Raw genomic sequence first — 18,479 nt, forward strand, 5'->3', positions numbered from 1 at the left:
GTCCTCAAATTCCCTTATCAAATGGAAGGCAAAGCTGCATGCTTTTTACTGCTCACAGGACTGTGTTCAGTCAGCACATCAGAACACATTAATTTACTTGCCATAACTGCAGTCAGAACAGCCCTACACCCCAGTTTCAGCCCAGGCAGAGTTAACATCACACAGATGGGTGTTTTGGCTGTTGGTGAGCGATGGGTACACACCCAGGGCAGGCCTGCTCTGCAGGAAAAGTCACAATGGACTGGGGTAGGGGGCAGCTGCAGGACAAACATGTCGCGTGTAGCTGCGAAGTTGCACTGAATAGGGAACAGGTCACCCATCCCTTCCAAAGGAAGAGCACAGCTACGTCAAACAAAATGGCTGCAACAAATTCAGAACTTTAAACAAAGTATCATTCGATGTGAGGCAGAGTTAAACTGTGAAACTACACATAAGATGGCACTGCGTGTTAAAAAGAAACAAGATGTCCCAAGACCAAAAGGAAACAGGACAAATGGATGGATGCATGCCACCTCAGGTTCAGCAGCTCCGTGACCCAGAGAGTATTTAAGCCAATGGGATGCCTCCCCAGGACCTATCATGCTGTGCTCCTCCACTGGAAACACGTACTGCAGGTCACTGCCAAGGAGAGACCAAAGGAGCTGAATGTTGGCTGGGCTGATAGGATCCCTCCCACACCATCCTTAGGGAAACCCAAATCAAGCTTCTGTTGTCCCTCGTTATTTACCTGAACACTATTAAGGCAGAAAGAGGATACAATTCACTGTTAGAGAAACATTAGATTTCATGCCTCATTATTACCCTCTGCTGCCCAGCCAGACAACAGAGCTGCTTTCACTTCTGCAGTGGCACAGTTGATAATATATCTTGCTTTCTAAAATTGCTTCTTATCCAATTTCTACATCCCAGCTTCCCCACCCAGGCTCACCTGGGCCTCAGTGCTACTACAGATCATTTTTTTTTCTCAAATGGATTACGTCAACTGCACGATAAACTTAGTAAGAGGATCGTGTCACATTTTTATGTGAGCAGTGGGAGAAGCTGAAAGGAAAAGAGGAAAATGCCCCAGTGCTGTGCAGTACAGCACAGCCAAGTGTGGGTTCGAGCAGAATCCAACAGCATCACCACTCCCATAGAACAATTTTCTTTGTACATAAGTAAAACTGCTTTGCAGCACTATGTACTGGTATAGGTATGCATCCTGTGCCCATGTGTTCTTATTCTTCTGCAACCTATTTCCGCACATCACGCTAAAGTCTACAACAATATTTTGACATTGCATAATGAACTATTCACATCACAAAGTACAGCTCAGCCCACAGTAAGTCATTTGTTTGCTTTCATAAGGGAACGGGGCAGTCTCCCTCCACACATTCCCAAACGTAACAGTGAAAATTAGAAGTATTTATTTAAATGAGGTATGAGAAACAAAATTGGTTCAAGAGGTTTTTTTTCCATGCTTCCATTGCTTCCTTTGCCTTCCTCAGACCTCAGTTTTTCTCATCATAAAGTTGGACTCTTTCATTTTTTGTCTTTGCTTTATTTCTCGTATGTTCTCTTCCATAGTGGAAATCACTGCTGCTCAAACATACCCACTGTATGCCAAAAGTGCCATTTCACACTACCAGCAGCAACCACTTCTATTTTTCCTGTTCATATTTCACAGGCCCCAGAGAAGAGTATAAAACCATTAGCTTTCGCAATGGATCTGCTCCATGCCACAGCCTGCACATGGCTTTTGTCTGCTTGCTTTATTGTCAATGTAATAGTAAACTTTGCCCCAAATGTTTTTGATTCCTTTAATTCAGAAATGTCAGAGGGGGTCACTCTGGAAATCACTAATTAACGTGATTAGAAGTGTATCAGAAAAACTTCCAACTCGTTTATTACTTTATAATGCACATACAAACTCAAGGAAGGTTGCTAGAGAAAGTGATACTCCAGGTGGCATTTCCTCACCAGGGGAGACCTCTGGCTACTTCTCACCACACTCAATGAGTTAAAGCATTTCTTACAGAGTCTTACGTGACAGACTGCAGTTCTAACATCACATTCAACTACTGGTAGTTCTCACCATTACTAGTTAGCAACAAGTACAGGCCGATCTCTGAGACTGCCTCTAGGACTGATTGTTCCTGAAGCAAATCATGTAATTATTCCAGATAACTACAGATTATGCTGAGGATATATCTTTTACCTAAACAGCTTTTTTAGTATGAATACACATATTGGAAGCATCTAATGTCAAAATCATCTGTTTTAACAGATGAATAAGATGAACTTTATCTTCCCCCATGAAGCACTCACATGACAACACAGCCCACATGTAAGCTAGGGGAGACCAGTAAACCCAATACCTTTCCCTTAACAGAGGCTAGAACAAGGAGGTGAGAGAAAGGCATGAGAACAAAGATGCAGCTTTGCACAACTCGAGCAACACTGGGTTGGGACTCCTTAAGGAAGAGGTTCTCACTAGCATTAGAATTTACATGTGTATAAAACAGCATGCCTCCAGACCCACCCAGATGTTTTCCCACAACTTTAATACCCACATCACCCCACGACTGCACACTTCAATCATGCATCACACAGAAAACACTTCTATTTGTTCAGATCCGGCATTCCCAGTGCCCTCTGCCTTGTATTAAAACAAAGAGCAAATAAGTTCAGTTCTTCCTGTCCACACCATTTATAATTTTGGAATCCTCTGGTCTCTCCTAAGAAATGTATTTTCCAATTACTTGGGTCTTCGTACTTGCATACTGTAGACAGGGAAAGGTCTCTCAGTCACAGCAATATGACAAGAAGACATTCACCCAATGGCCAACATCTAGCTTCACCTGCCTGCAAGGCACCTGTGCTGCACAACCCCTGCAGGGGGAAAGGACCTCTACAGCCCAAACCTGCCAGCATGAGCCCCACAGAACTGCAGCCCTCCTGCTTACAAAGAGGAGGAGTTCCTGCAAACAGAACACTGTAGGCCTGATCGTTTAAAAGGCCAAAGAACAGATTATGAAGGGAAAAAAAAACCCTCCGATTTTTTATCAGAAATTAGAAGTCATTATGATTGATTTTTTTGAGGAACAGCTTGATGAAGCCTGGCAGCAACAGAGCTTCCCCTGTCAGACCCAGATGATAATTTGACAAGGGAACAGAACCATGGTGTAATTTAGATGAAAATGTTCTCATTTCATTCTACAAATACCTGAAAAAAATATTTTCACCCTCACAATATACCCTCCTAGTATCTGCATGACCAATTATTTGTCAGAAATTAATTTGAGACAGTCAAAGCTACATGCAAGATCAGGCCCCATTCAGCAGGTATGTTTACAGAGAAAACTAGAAACAAACACCTCCAGAATGTTCAGCTGGTGAGGTAAGAAGGACAACACAAAGAGATTCAGTATGAGGAAGAGGATGAGCCCAGCTACAGCCCCAAAAAGCTGCTACCCAGGTACATGCAGGGTGTGCAGGAGGGGATCTCAGTGTGCTGGCGCACACACACCACAGAACAGGGCTCTAATCCGATTGGAACTGCCAGGCACTAATGTAATACACACACACCAAAAAAAGATTATCAAAAGCTGATTAAAAGCCATCCAAACATTACAATAGGAGAGAAAGGATTAAACAAAAGACTCGCCTCAGAAGAGAGCTAAAGAATTTTTTGACCTTATTAATGGTCTTTATGAACTTCTATGGCAAACCCCGAGGAAGAAAAAAATACTGCAGAATTGAAGGGAATCTGCTAAATGCGAGGCACTGAGTATTACCCAAATTACAGCACAATTAAGTGAAGGTATTCGGGGCCAGCCAGCAGTTGCTAGGCACCAGTCACTGCTGCCAGGATGCTGCGTGGTGCACACGGAGCCGGGAGCCGCCGGCAGCGCAGCCCTGCAGCAGCGCATCCTTGCAGGCAGGCCTGCTGCCATCGCACAGCACCGCAGGGCGCACGGCTGCCTAGCAACGCCGCCTCCTCCTCCTGAGTCATGCTAGGAAAATAGTTGTGCAAAAAAAGAAACAGATGCCTGAGAAGAAAGGTGATCATTCAATAGCAAAGTGAATTATTGCGAGCATCCTTCCCCCACCCTCCAAGATAAAAATAGAGATTAGGCTCAAAAATCAGGAGCTGTTTAAAATAGTTTTGCCATCCTGGTGTCAAGAGGTAGGATTGAAACAAAAAGCCCACAGCGGTGTCCACTTTCTTACTTATATTAAGGAGCTGACTTTGAGCTCCCAGTCCTGCAGGCACCAGTCCTGGTTGCTCACCCTTCCCATGTGCATCGACACCCAGCTAACAGCTACCCCATTCTCTCCTGGGGGAACAGAAGTCCCCCACCAATATACAATTCCCTCTATCTGGAAAGAACATGGCAGCCCCTTTTCATCCCCTTAGAGCAGGGACAGGGGCTACCTCATGCCAGCCTACAAAAGGGGAGAATCCCACCCCTTGCAGTGCTGCTCTGCACCATTCCTTGCCAACAGCGTGAGCCAGCAAGAGCTCCAACGTACTGCTGAACACAAGCAGACACAACAAGAAACGAGTTCTGGACCGGCTGTCCTGGACAACAGAGGTGGCACTGTCTCCCCAGGCAGCCTGCTCAAACACTTGGCTGCCAGAGGTAACATGGTTACCACTCATGTCCCAGACAGTAAGTGACCGCTGCTCCTTGCCCTATCACTGGGCAGCCCTGAGGAGCAGCAGTGCTGCCTTCCCCACAACTCCCCAAAAAGCAGCTAGCCACAAAAAGGCCCCTTTCTGCCTTCCTCACCCACCCCAGCCCCCCATTCTACACCAAGTACACCATACAACTGCCAGCCCTGCTGACTAACTGCCTAGTAACTCCATCACATGAAGTTACCTTGGTGGTTATAATCTATTTTCACATTTCCCATCAAGAGAAGGGTGGGACAAAGAAGGCAGATAGGAGTGCATTTAGCTTCTGCACCCCAGCTGAAAGCCCTAGCTGAAATATCATAGCCTACACAGTCTGCAACACAAGAACTTCTTGGGGAAATCTGAAGATGGCCCACAACACTGTTAAGAAACCTCTCAAGTCACACATGAAAACTTTCATGTTTGGTCATCTGTTTCCTACTGAACTTCCAGGAAGTGATGCATTTACCTGAGCAGGAGATCCTTTCCTCACAGAATCGTTCTCTTTTCTAATCTTGACTCCAGCAAACGGACATCATTTAATGCTATTGACATCATCTGACACACAACCAAAATCTTCTTCTTCCCTTACTCCATCCTCCACCCAAGGAGGATAATTCACTTCACAATTCACCAATAATTCACTTCTCTTCTAACCAAAAACAAATTAATTTAAAAAAAAAAAAAAGAGGAATATTTCAGGCCAGCAACCCGAAGGGCAGCCAGCAGAATCCCAAAAACCACAAAACCCCAACATCACTGCCGCATGCTGCTGTGATGAAGAACATCAGAGAAGGGAACCTCTTCACCAGATGCAGGGAAGCTGCACTGCTACCTCTCTTGTTTACCAACAACTGAGCTGTCAATCATTCAGCTTCAGGATATTCACAAAAGCGAGAGTGTGAGGTACGCAGCAAATCAACACCCAAGTTCAAATGGTAGTTTTCAATAAACTACAAGGCCTGTTCTGAAAGTAATGCCTTCTATTTCATTATGCTGGTCCACAATGTCAGAGGCAAATACTGGTGGGATAGCAGTAGAGGGTGAACCTTCCCACCGATGCTCTGTGGTATGTTGTTGCCGTGTGACAGATGGCAGCAGAGGGGCAGTCTGAAAAGAACAGCATCTGACATGAAAGTGCATACGAAACAAAGGTGTGTTGCTGAATTCCTCCATGCACAAAAAAACGGCACCTACTGACACTCACAGACACTTGAATGTTGATGGAGCAAACAGCAATATGAGCACAGGGAGACAGTGGGTGGTGCATTTCAGCAGTGGTGACAGTGACAGACAGACAAGGCACATTGTGGTCAGCCATGCACAGCTGTCACACCACGAAATGAAGAGCACCTTGATCTGCTCATCCGTTCAAATTTACTGAAGGTGGTGACTGAGCTAAAAAATGCTGTTTTGTAGCTGAGAATGTGCTCTATTCAACGGTGTTACTGTGCTCTTTGTATCTATTGTTGTTTCCATGGAAATGCTGGCTGACCCTACCTTACTTGTGCCTGTGCTCCCCCCCTGCATGCATGTGACAAAGCCCTGCACCCAAGTTACACCAAGGAGAACACAATGAGGTGAGGCAGGCCGCCTCGTGCAGCTATTGCCACAGGCAGCATCCCTGTGAGGAAGAAAACAGGCAGAACAAACAGCATCAGCCTCCCAGCACCAGGCCCTGCTGCCAGGAGCACACCCAGCAGTGCCCAGCAGTCCCCTACTTAACCCCGCCTATGGTACTCTCCTGTGCCACATCTCCTGACAGGGCAGCCCACATCACATGTCCTTCAGCACCATGAAGGATGGGGTGTTGGGGTGCATACAAACATACACAAAGCCACTACTGCTTTCAACCCGCTCCTGCTCAACCAGCGGTTCCTTTGGGTCTGATGTGTATGTGAGGCTTCATTAACAAGATCAGAAGACAGAAAGGGGAAGAGTATTAAATTAACAGCAAAATCACATAAGCTGGCTAACTCACAGACTTGCATTTAAAAAAAAAAAAAAGCAAATTTAGAAAAAAAAAAATCAATTACCACTACCAACACTAAAACTATGCATAAGCCTACTTACATCATAAGATCTAGAGAAACCTTTGTTTCTGTGTCAGAGTGCTGGTACCAGTTTACCACTGACAGCAGGACAACCTGCCATGGCTCTCCATCAGGCCCAGTGCTCCAAGAGTCCAGAGAAGAAAGTAAAAAGCACTGAAGCAGGACAAGAGGGAATAACTTCCCTGTGCTGCAAAGCCCTCTGCCTGCTGGGCCCACGGCTATCAGCCTTCCTACTGCCTTCATCATGTTTTGACTAGAGACTGTTTAAAATAACACAGGTTACAGGTCTAAGAGGAAAGAACTACAGTTGCAGAGAGCTTAAGGGATGCTTCCAAGACCTCAGAGGAGATTACCAAGTTGATTTTAGTTTCCAAACACCTGAAGGGAGATTTGATTCTAACATCAGTCACTTGGTTGAGGTCTTCTGTCTCTCTGTCTTGAAGCTCAGTGCGCACACAGATTTTGAAACAGAATAAGAGTAAAATGTAGTGGTATTCAAATTGATTCGTAACAAAAGCAATCAGCACACCTGCCTTTGAACAATATCCTACTTCATGCTTCCTTCAGCCTCTTACACAGTGAAAATTACAACTGAGAAAGCAAAACAAACTTTATCAACCTACAAATAACCCAACATTTTTATCTGAAGCACGAGAAGTTGCAGCAAAATCTATAACAGCTGAATAACCCTTCAAACTTTCAATTTCTTCATCAGTGTTCTCACACCCACACCTGAGAAGATCTCCCACTTCATCTATGAAATCCTATATATGATTCTGATTATAGCAAGGGCTGGAGGTCGCTGGGCATATACAGCTCTTTCCCACCAGAACTATTGCAAACCACTGGGTAACATCCCAAACAGAAAAACTACTGTAGGTCCATCTCATGTGCTCATGAAGATAAGGAGAAGAACCGCCCTTCCTCATTCCCAAAGATCCTCCTTCTATGGGCATTTAAATGCCAGCAAATAACATCGCTGAGACTATTCCAGAGCACAGCTTTGCAAAAGAAGTAAACCAATGAACTTGTTTCTTGAGCAATCACAAAGCCTATACACCTACAAACAGGCACTTATATTCCCATTCCTTTTCACACATAACCCCAGGACAAAGCCAAGGCAGTGCCAGTCTCTAACCAGCCCCATTCCTGCCCACAAAGCACCTCCTGGTCACTCCACACTCAGACTAACAGCTTCCCTTCATGTTCTCCAGAAAACAAACAAGTTGGACTAGGAAAACTCTTGAGAGAACTTTATTATCTATTCTTCTCAGCGAGTCAGCAGCTACTTATTTGCTCTTGTATCGCAAATCACTAGAAAATTCTTCCTTTCCCATCCCATCAGCAACTTTCATAACATTTGTAGGAAGCATATGTCTGAGACTGCCAACTCCCATCATAAAACATTGCTCATCACTGGTGGAGAGAGACTGGTAGGTGAGGACAGATAGCTCATACACCTGAGGAATGCCATCCTTAGGAAGTGAGCCTGATTACTTTCTTCCCATCCCACCAGCAAACAGCAGAAGTCCTGAAGACGCTGGCCAAACACATCCTGCAGCGTAACCACGAGCAAAGTGCTCTGAAGAATGTCAAAGCAACAAAAGTTAGAACCCATATTGCAACACTCCAACTCCTTACAGCAGCATCACACAACATTCCATACAAACCACACAATAAACTGCTAAAATAAGTGCCCAATCCCTTGCCTTCACACACTATCTGAAAACCTTATTTTCAACCTTATTTCTCCTGTAGTTAGAAAATCCTGGCTAGCTTCTACCATAACGTGGGCAGCTAGCAATTAGATGATCGCAAACTAGTGTTAGGTCACTTCTCAACCAGCTCTGCATACCAGTTTTTCAAATGAGTAGCTATGCTGTCATCTGGCTGCTGTTTTCTAAGGTAAATGAGCCAAGACACATTTATTTCTTCCCACAAAACAGCGTATTCAATCCCAGGTTATCTCAGTAACAGAAGTACAGACATACACTGAACTGAAACCGCACTGCTTGCTCCATTAAATGAAGCCTCACTAGGCTTTCCTGTCTATACTGAAAGTCTCTGCTCACACATACCTCAGGAGCTGTTCTTTTCGGAGGCATTTCAAGGGGTGATTCATTTCTCATTCAGTCAAGTAACATTTATGTAGTTCTTCTATAACCTGTGACTGATGAATTCATTTGCTCATTTTCATGTTCACAAAGGAAAACCATGTTCTTCGGGGCAAAATAATGGAACTCAGTAGTACTCCAATGCACTGACCACCCATTTTTCCACACAAATCAGCAAGTCCACAGCTACTACCACCATCTCCCAGAAAACTGTTACTCTGAGTTTTATGAGCACATCCCTCTGTATGGCTTCGATCCCAAGGCACATCACTGAAGAATATCCTTAGTCACATCCCTGCTGCTGCCAGACTGTTACAGCTGCTGGCAGCAAGGTAAGAAGGATGAGAAGAAATACAATCTACATCCCACAACACAGAACTCAGTTGCAGTGACTGATATTGCTTCCCAACTTGTCAACTCACAGAACCACAGAATGGCTTGGGTTGGAAGGGACCTCCCAGCCCCATCCGTACCGTGGGCTGGCTGATACCCGCAGAACACACTGCCCAGAGCCCCTCCAGCAAACATGGAAAACTACCCAATTTCGGAGAGGCTTTTCTCCATCTCTCTGAAACTTTTCGTTTTAAACATGTAATAAACTGCTTCAGCGATGAGGGAAGCTGCAATGTCAATCACCTTGAAGCACTCCTTCACCTACCCACTGCCTAACACATGAGGGGGTGAGAACTGAGCATAATGGCAGGAGCTGCATGGAGGCAAGGAAGACTTTTTCTAAGTTTTTACAGTCTTGCTTTTCCATACGTTACTATGAGTTGCAATATGTGCAAACCAACATATAGCAAAAAGAAAAAAAAAATGAAGATACCAATCAAGAAGCAGAAGCTGCAGTACAGAACTGTAACTAGGACATTGAGATGCCCCAGCCTTTCCTAGCAGCAAGGGAAGCATTTGTTTTGTGCATTCATGCTTAGAGACTTACTTCTTATTCTCACCAATTAAATAATGAAAATAAATACACAAAACTCACTTTATGCAAATAAAGCAATTGACAGATTTTAAGCCAGTTAACTTGAACAGAACAACAGCAGTTGCTGTTCATGCAGGCAGGTTTTCCTGCTTCCCTGTGATTTAGCATCCAAACGTTTAGCATGGCCAGCCACAAAATACAGGATCAACTACATATATCTTTGGTTTGGGTTTGTTTTTGAGCATATCCTAAATGTATTCCTTGCAGATAAAAAGCAGCAAAAATTTGCAGGTTAATTAATTAATCAGCTCACAAGCATTTGCCAAATTTTAATTAGCAGTTATTTATTAGAGGGATCTTTTTCACCTGCTTAGTTTTTTCTTTTAATTCATTGTTATTACAGAATATTTGCTTTAGAAGCTTAGTGTAACTAATATTTTGAGAGGCTGCTTTAGAACCACTAGAACACTAGGGGGCTGGAGAGTTCGTTATCTGCAATAACCCACTCGGAGAGCTGAGCAGCACTGTGTACAACAGATTGTCCCCAGCAGTGTCCACAGGAAAGCTGCTGCCAACCCCAGGGCGTGTATTCCCAACGCTAGCTGGGAGCACAGGCACTGCATACAAGCATTGCTACAAAGAGCTGAAGGGAAACAGTCATAACAGACTGCAGGTAGTAGCAGGGAGGAAGAACTTCAGCTGCATCAGTGCAGTCTTTCCACTTCTTTATTTTGAATATCCCAAGTAATTTTTGAGTAACTTTGCTGCAAAAGTATGTGAGGAGTTGTGTGCAAGCCAGGCAGTGCTGCACTGAGCTGCAGGCATCCAACGCTTCTTCAGCTGCAGCTGAAGGCACAAGAACTTCGGAACTGCCAGAAAGCTGCTGATGTTCCATCAATAACTTTAATGAATTCTCATGCAGTAACGAGTCGGCGTAGCTGTGAAGGGTGCCAGCAAGCGTGTGACAAATGTCTTCTGAAACTCTTTGAATGCCACTGCAGAATACAAAACCCTTCTGTATCGACATGTTGAGAGGGGAAACGTGGTATCTTCCTGAAAAAAGTCTATGTAAATGTTATGGTCTCATGGTTTTTGCATCGGTATTTCACATCATAAGACCATGCAGAGCATTGGGAGTTAAAGAGGTAATGCTGCAGTTTCATGGACTGTCAACATATTTCATCATTTGTCACCCAGGGTGAAATGAGAGGAAGGCACAAAGCAGGAGTTACTTTCAATAAAGAGAACTGCATCCAAATTATCTACATCACAGCACAGTGTTGCTGTGCCCAAAGCACAGTGCAGGCAGCCAGGCCTGCCCAGGAACACCGCTGTATTTCACCAGAGTTGTGCGCTGCGTTGCAGGAGTTGGACACATACTTCCCCCCTCCAACATGGATGTGACACACACTGCCCTAGTGCAAAGGCACATCAGAAACATTTCAGAGCTTGAGCAATATATAGGGAAAAGCACACCGTGTTTCTTGGGATGGACAGTGCTGAATAAAAACAAATTAATAAAGCCCAAGAGATAAGCTCACACCAGTAACTTGTACCAAGAAAATTCCTTTAGCACACGCTCTTTTGTTTGTGGAGTTGGAATAATTTAGATCAGCAAGATTTCAAGAAATAAGAATCTACTTTGTTTCCCTTTTATGTTTTTGGCAACACATCTCCCAACAACAAAACAACACCTACACGTTCTGCAGCACAGCACAACTGACACATGAGGGTTAACAAAGCTCCCTGTGCAGCCCCAGCACTGTCCCCACCTGTGGCACAAAACTCCCCACACAGCATTTCCCACCCACCCTCATGGGCCAAGCAGAACTCAAACCTCTGAGTCTCAAACCCACCATGCCAGCATCTCACAGCTAGGAAAAATGACCACATAAAGGAGGAAAACCAACATGACATGAAAGATGAGAAATTGTTTTCTGAAGCATACACTGCAATGACACCTGCAAGTTTAGCACCAGGACAAGAGGGCTGGCATTCCACCAGGGCTTCATGTATGAGCAAGTTTCAGACACTTTGCATCCTCCAAACAACCACACAAAGCACAATGCAATTTGTAAATTTTACATAATCCTGGTGATTACATATTGCCCCACACCTTCTCATCTAACACACCACACTCGATTGCTTTTTTTTTTTTTTCAAACAAAAATTCTTGATTCATCTGTTTATTACAGAAGCTGGGTGGGACACACCAAGCCAAATCCATGCTGCACGGGGTGCTACCTTAACCTAAAGCATTTCGGTGCATTCTGCTGCCTGTTGGCACATTCAGAGTTTGCTTTAAGCATCACCAGCACTGCGACTTCTAACTGTGTGCGTGCTGGCCGTCCAAAGCCCACATCAGCAGAGCGGGTCGGATCTCTGTAGCAAGGCAAAGGGTATTTCTCATATTTGCAGAAACCAACGACCCACGGTGGAACTTAAAAAACCCTCTCTGGACCATTGCTAAGTATAATGAGATGTTTCAGAAGCCAACCAGGCACACGCTGCCTACTTTTATTATTATTATACAGCAAATATTTCACAAACCATTTCAAAACACATGCTAAAGCAAAATAAAAATGAAGATCAACGAAGCGGGCGTTTTCCTTTGTCGATGCACGGCGCTTCCACGCCTACCAGAAACCTCGCACCGCATTCGCGGCCGCAGCATTAAAAAAAAAAAAAAAAAAAAAAAAACCACAAAAAACAACAACAAAAATAAAAAAAAAAACCAAAACCCAAAGCCACCGGCGGTGCTCTCAGGGCGCTACGCACGGCGGCAGCAGCGGAACGCGGCCGTCCCCGTGCCTCCATCTCCCCATCTCCCTCCCCGCGCCCCCGGCCCGCTCCCGCCGCAGGTGCACCGCTGCCGCCCCCTAATGCCACGGCCGCGGAGCCCAGCCGCACGTAAACAGCACAGCGGCGGATGAAGGCGCGGAGGAAAGGGAACGGCGCGTCCGGGGGACGAAGGGCTGAGCGACGCGTTCTCTGCCGGCGGGCGCCATCGGGCCCCGGAGCAGACGGCGCCCCGAGGCCGGGCACGGCGGCAGGCGGTGCCGGGGAATGGCAGGGCAGCGGGGGGGCAGGGTGAGGGGGGTCGGCGGCACCTACCCACGCCGTATTTCTCCTCCTCGGTCGGGCTCCACATGCTGCTGGCGCTGCGGCGGCCGCCGGCCGCGGGTCCCCTGGGCAGAGCGGGGCGGACGGGCGCCGCTCATGGAACGGGGGCGGCTGCCGCTCCTCCTCCTCCTCCCTCAGCGGGGGCGCAGCTCCGCGGCCGCCGCAGCGCAGCCCCCGCCTCAGGCTGCCCGCGCCCGGCGGGTCCCGGCCTGGGGGGATCGGAGGGGGGGGGCGGGGGGAGGTCGCCCCCCTCCCGCCCGCCCGCCCGCCCGCCCGCGCGCCGACGGCGGCGGCGGCCGCGCTTCACCTCAGCGCCCGCCGCCGGCCCGGCAGCTCTACCCAACGCGGCCGCGCCGAGCTCCGCGGCCCCGAGCCCCGCCGCTCCTGTCACCGCCGTCGCCGCCGAAGGACTCGCGCTGCCGCGCCCCCCCGCCGATGGAGCGCAGCGCGCACGCGCGGCTCGCACCGCCCGCCCTTTCCCGCCCCTCCCCTCCCGCGCGGCCGGACGAGGCGCGAGGCGCGGGGGCGGCGCTGACAGAGCCGGGCCGCGCCTCCTCAGCGCAGGGCCTGGTGGGGGGATCGTGTCCCGCTGGGTCGTTCTCCAGTGAAAACCAGCACTGAAGTCCACCTACGAGCTAGAATTCTTTTGAAGAGCGCGGAACGCCAATCGCTACCCTCGGGGAATGGGAGCTGAGGGCACCCAAATGGTCACAGCCTGGATCTCACGGCTGCTCACAAGGAACCGGTTTAAACACCACAAAAAACCTCATTCTGCTCTGGCGCAGGGACAGATCGTCTCACTATTGCTACGGAACAGGAGTGGATGTCCTCCCGCAGGGGCCGTGCTCACCCCAGGCCCTGCTGACTGGAAGGGCAGCGAGCTGTGCTGCGCTCCCGCTGCTCTTCTGGATCACCTCCCAGATTATTCCGAGGAGCAGAAACCAAACCAGGCATACTTACGCCTCCTGAGCAGCTATCAGTAAGATCTTTAACCCAAACACACAGCTTCAGCACACAAGGTTGGCCATAGGAAGAAAACAACACCCACCACACAGCATTTTCTGAAACCTCAGGAACTAAAGTAATTGATGTCAGGTCTTAAGAGTACACCAAACCTTCGAATAATCTAACTTTGAATGCACCAAACACTTTTTATAGATTATCTGTTCTATCATTATGTAATAAAACAGAATGAAAGTCATCAATTTGCACTACAGAACTTAGGTTGCTGTGGAAACCTTCATTATTTATTTCTTTTTAGTGCCCGCAACTTAGTTTTCAGCACTGAACATGGCTAGCTTTCTCTATAGGTTTTTGTTTGCTCTTGGGATGTTGGCTTTTCTTCTTCTATACAGCGAACAAACAGAAAGCAGCTATAAGTATGTTTTACGTTATCGATGTAGAAAAAAACAACTTATCCAATCACTTCATTCAGATCCATATTTAGGCATATATATTTACAATAGCTTCATTACTTTACTTCATGAGGCACTCCCACAGCATGCAGAAATAACTTTCCCAAGGGACAAAAAACTGGCACTGAGTTGCATCTGTTGGAGATAGGCTGCTTCTGGTATTTATAATTTTAGATTTTTTTTTTTCCAGTAATAAATACCTGTTTATCTCTTGCTAGTACTGAGAGCAGAAAACCTTTGCAGTGACAGGAATCGGTCAGTTCTTCCCAGTTTCCTCATTCTGCAGCAGTTCTTGGATTCTTCTCTCTGCCAACTGACCAGCAGTGAAGCAGATTTCTTTCTGGCTTAAGGAAAGAAAAAAGGAACAAAGAAAACAAAAAAAAACAACAAAATTTTCTTCAAAATACACCCATGTCCAAGTTTACTCTTTCCATTACAGTAAACACAAAATAAGGGTGGACTTGGGAATACTAGGAGAGAACCTTGTGGAGTTCAATAAACCTGAAAAATACATGGAGGTCTATGAAGCTGAAAGAACAGGACCTGCAAGGAACTAAAAACACAAACATTTTGCTTAAAGACAACTGTGATTTTCATTTCCTAATCATGGACATGTAAATGAACAGTTAGAGTCCTGTTAATGACTGATGACCTGTATTTGAAATACAGTACGTACTGCTCATGTCTGTCCAACACTTTTTTCTGCACTGCTGTTGGCGATATTTACTTTTGAGCAGTCACTAGCACAGTGCATGACCTGCTTAAGAAAAATAATCAGTATATTTGACTGCAGAGTCAGTAGAATGCAAGTTTGCATATCTTAAAGTTACCAAATGTATTTACACCTGTTCCTCTGATAAATGCGTTCACCAGTTTTATGACTCTCCTATCACCTCTACATACATACTGACTGCTTTGGTAAATATTCTTAGCCTGAGTGTAGTGCAGAACAAACATCTCATCCTGTAAGGAGGCAGAGGCACTAATCTCCCATGCAGCAAGTGGGCACCCAGAATCATCCATATGCAGAAAGATAGACCAAAAGTGAACAGCAATATTGTGCTGGGCTGCAAAACAGCTATTGCTTCCATCTTCTACCTTTCAACATAGCTGACTTCTGCAACCTCAGTATCCATGCTGTTCTGTAAAGCACAGGAAAAGCATAATAAGACTGTGCAAAGAAAAGCAAGAGAAATGGAGGTTTTATATGCTCCAATTTTGCCTTTCTTGAGATGTTTTTCTTATTATAACGCACAATTCAAAACCATAACAACAGAACTAGAATCTAATGCCTACTTCACCAGACTGCTTAGATAGCTCAAAGATTTTGTTAAAATTAACTTCAGCAATCAAAGTACATTTTATGTTTTCTCTAAATGTCAGAGCTCTTACAAGAACTTATGTCAGTGGACATCGTGGATCCCAAACGTAAATGCTTTTCAGAGCAAAGCAACCACCTCTTACAAAAATCATCTGAGCAGCCATCTGTATTGTACTATATGGAAACAATGACAAACACACACTCTGAGGCCTTATTTATTGAAAAAGACACCTCAGGAAAAAGAATCACTAATCATTCTGAATAACTTGTTAAAAGTTACTTAACAACGACTGTGTACAGGAGCTGTTATGTCCAAAGTGTTGTGAGTTGCTTAGGGTTATGTTACAGCAGATGCAATTGTCCTTATCCATACAGGTTAATGTTCAACACAGTATTAATTAGTGTACATCTTATAACATATGATCTTGCTATAATATAAGATAGATGTGATCTGAAAGATAGCTGTCTAGGGAATGGGGAGATTTGACACAGTTTCTCTCTCTTAAATAGATCAAGGGAACGGCACAATTCTTTTGAATGCTATGCAAGGGACAATGGAAGGCCAGAGTGCAAAGAGCAGGGGTTCTCATAGCTTCCTGCAAGCAAATTCTTCTCAGTTATCCCAGCCTTACTGTATCATGGAACATATAAACTTCTGCCCTCCCTTTCAGGTAAGAGCATCCCCATACTTTGCCCTTTCTCCCCGTTCTCTGGGCTATAGATGCTGCTACTTCTACTTAGATTATGACTGCAAACCCTCGCTCTACATAGCCCAGAATCCCTGATATCAGAGAAAATCAGGGATTAATTTTAACCCTCTCTGACAGTCAAATTATCCGCTTACATTACTTCCTTTTCTTCACATGAGGTTCCAGCTTTGCACGTTTGCTTCTTATAAAGTTTATATCCTCTTCCTGTTGGTAAGATGGCTTAAGCCATTAAACAACTTGCCTTCCAATTAATTATAAATTCCTTACCTTGCAGGGAGAAGCAAAATGATTTGAAGCAAATACAGTTCACCACCATTTCCCACAACTTACAGGTCCTTTTAAAACACAAAGTTTTTCTTTCAAAGTGGGGATTCACATGTCCCAGCAGAGTTGTTCTTCCTTTGATTAAATAATCTTCTGAAATTTTTAAGCAGGGGGTCTCAAATTTTGATGTATGGATCCCAATTACATTATTTTTCCTATAGCGTAAAGCCCTCTTGTGAACTAAACCACCACACTGCAAATTTAAAATATTGCAAATGCGAGCAATTTAATTTTTTTTAGGCACTACACATTGTGGCATTCTTGCCCCACAACCTCATCTACCTGAACATCCTTTCTTCAGGACAACTATTGCTTAGGACAACAACCCCAAACCACCAAAAAACATATCTCACAGTTACAAATGTGATGTTAACTTACTTTTGCTCCAGTTGAAATATTGCTTGAGAACAAATTATAAAAACGGGAAAGAGCAGGACTTGCATAAGAACAAAGACGGATCAATGTTTTTATGCCAATGTGAAACACGTTGTAAGTTTCTATGTTGCTTGCCTAGAAGGTGTCTGAATTAAGTCAGACAAATATTTTATATTGTTTTAAGCACAGAAGTAGAGAACAGATTGACTAATGTTTCAATACCAATAGCATATACCGAGTATAATTATGAAAAATTCAATGCAGGTGGTAATTTTTTAGTGAGCTGGACCTTTATTTATAGTACACCACAGCTTGTGCTGAATAAACATTTTCCCAATACTAAAGAAACAGAATACCTTGTTCTCCAATTTGCAAAAAGAGACATTTTTCATTTGAATCTTCATGCAGCATGAATCCTAGAACCACAAAATAGTAGTGGTCAGAGTTCAATTCTAACTCCCCAGCTAACGCAGGTTCCCTGCAGTAGGTTAACACTTAGAGTAGGTTAAACACTCAAGAAATTTGAGAAAAACACTATTGCAGTCCCATTCTCACTTACCCCTGATATACTCACTACAGCAAATTATCTATTAAAAGAGAGAAAAAAAATGTAAAACATTAATTAGCACTGTTGTGACAAATTGATACCTTTTTCTATTAACTCCTTTTAGTGTTCAGGATACAAGCAACACAACCAAAGCAACAATTAGCTCCTGTCATTTTTGAAATGAGAGTTCAGAAATATTTGCAAACTCTTCTTATGAGCGTGGGGTTTTTTTGGTCTTTTTGTTTGTTGGACTTTCATTACTGATGTTAGATATTTCTTATCTTTCAAGGCAATAAATAAACATATCTTTGATTATAAAAAATTGAGTGAAGCCATCTGAGCAGCGGTTTCATCAGTTCTGGAAGTACATCAGGGTTGCTGACTCAGAGGCTGACTTCAACCACAATGCTTAGCCAAGTATCTACAGATGAATGCAGAACCAGATTTATTTGTGCACGTATTTAAGTGCTCTCTCTAATGGTGTTGCTTTGTTTAGGGACAAGCAAACCTTGGTTCATAGAGAATAGCGACTGGAGACTTAGCGGCTTGCTCTATACCTTTTACACACAGTGCTGACCTGTGGAAAGGAAGCAGATTGATTTCCCTCTGAGCTGGCTGGAAGGTGCAGGCAGGAATACCTTCCTACCAGCTCACTGTCCCCAGCTCAGGTGAACACACTTACATGGCAAGACATGGAGCAGCAGCCATTTTGCTGTATGGTACCCACAGAATCACAGAATGGCCCGGGTTGGAAGGGACCTCAAGGATCATGAATCTCCAATCCCCCTGCCACAAGCAGGGCCATCAACCTCCCCATTTCATACTAGACCAGGTTGCCCAGGGCCCCATCCAACCTGGCCTTGAACACCTCCAGGGACGGTGCATCCACAGCCTTTCTACAACATATT

At 45.0% G+C, this 18,479-nt stretch overlaps 1 protein-coding gene and 1 long non-coding RNA gene across 9 annotated transcripts in view; one reads left to right on the top strand and one right to left on the bottom strand.

Annotated features, from left to right (window-relative positions):
- DOCK3 (dedicator of cytokinesis 3) overlaps positions 1–13,052 on the bottom strand; it is a 187,460-nt gene extending 174,408 nt beyond the window's left edge. For all 8 annotated transcript variants that reach the window (XM_090147874.1, XM_090147873.1, XM_090147877.1 and 5 more), the window contains exon 1: positions 12,871–13,052. In XM_090147874.1, the coding sequence (XP_090004000.1) occupies positions 12,871–12,907 (37 nt within the window). In that variant the 5' untranslated portion in view covers positions 12,908–13,052. The remainder of the gene's footprint in view (positions 1–12,870) is intronic.
- A 302-nt stretch (positions 13,053–13,354) lies between these two features.
- On the top strand, positions 13,355–18,103 carry LOC149916357 (uncharacterized). Its single transcript, XR_016470009.1, has 3 exons — positions 13,355–13,898; positions 16,126–16,286; positions 16,600–18,103. It is a non-coding gene; the product is annotated as an uncharacterized LOC149916357 (long non-coding RNA).
- The last annotated feature ends 376 nt before the right edge of the window (positions 18,104–18,479 follow it).

This window comes from Phasianus colchicus, chromosome 11 (assembly GCF_987193195.1).
Source record: "Phasianus colchicus chromosome 11, bPhaCol1.hap1.1, whole genome shotgun sequence".
Classification (NCBI taxonomy): domain Eukaryota; kingdom Metazoa; phylum Chordata; class Aves; order Galliformes; family Phasianidae; genus Phasianus; species Phasianus colchicus.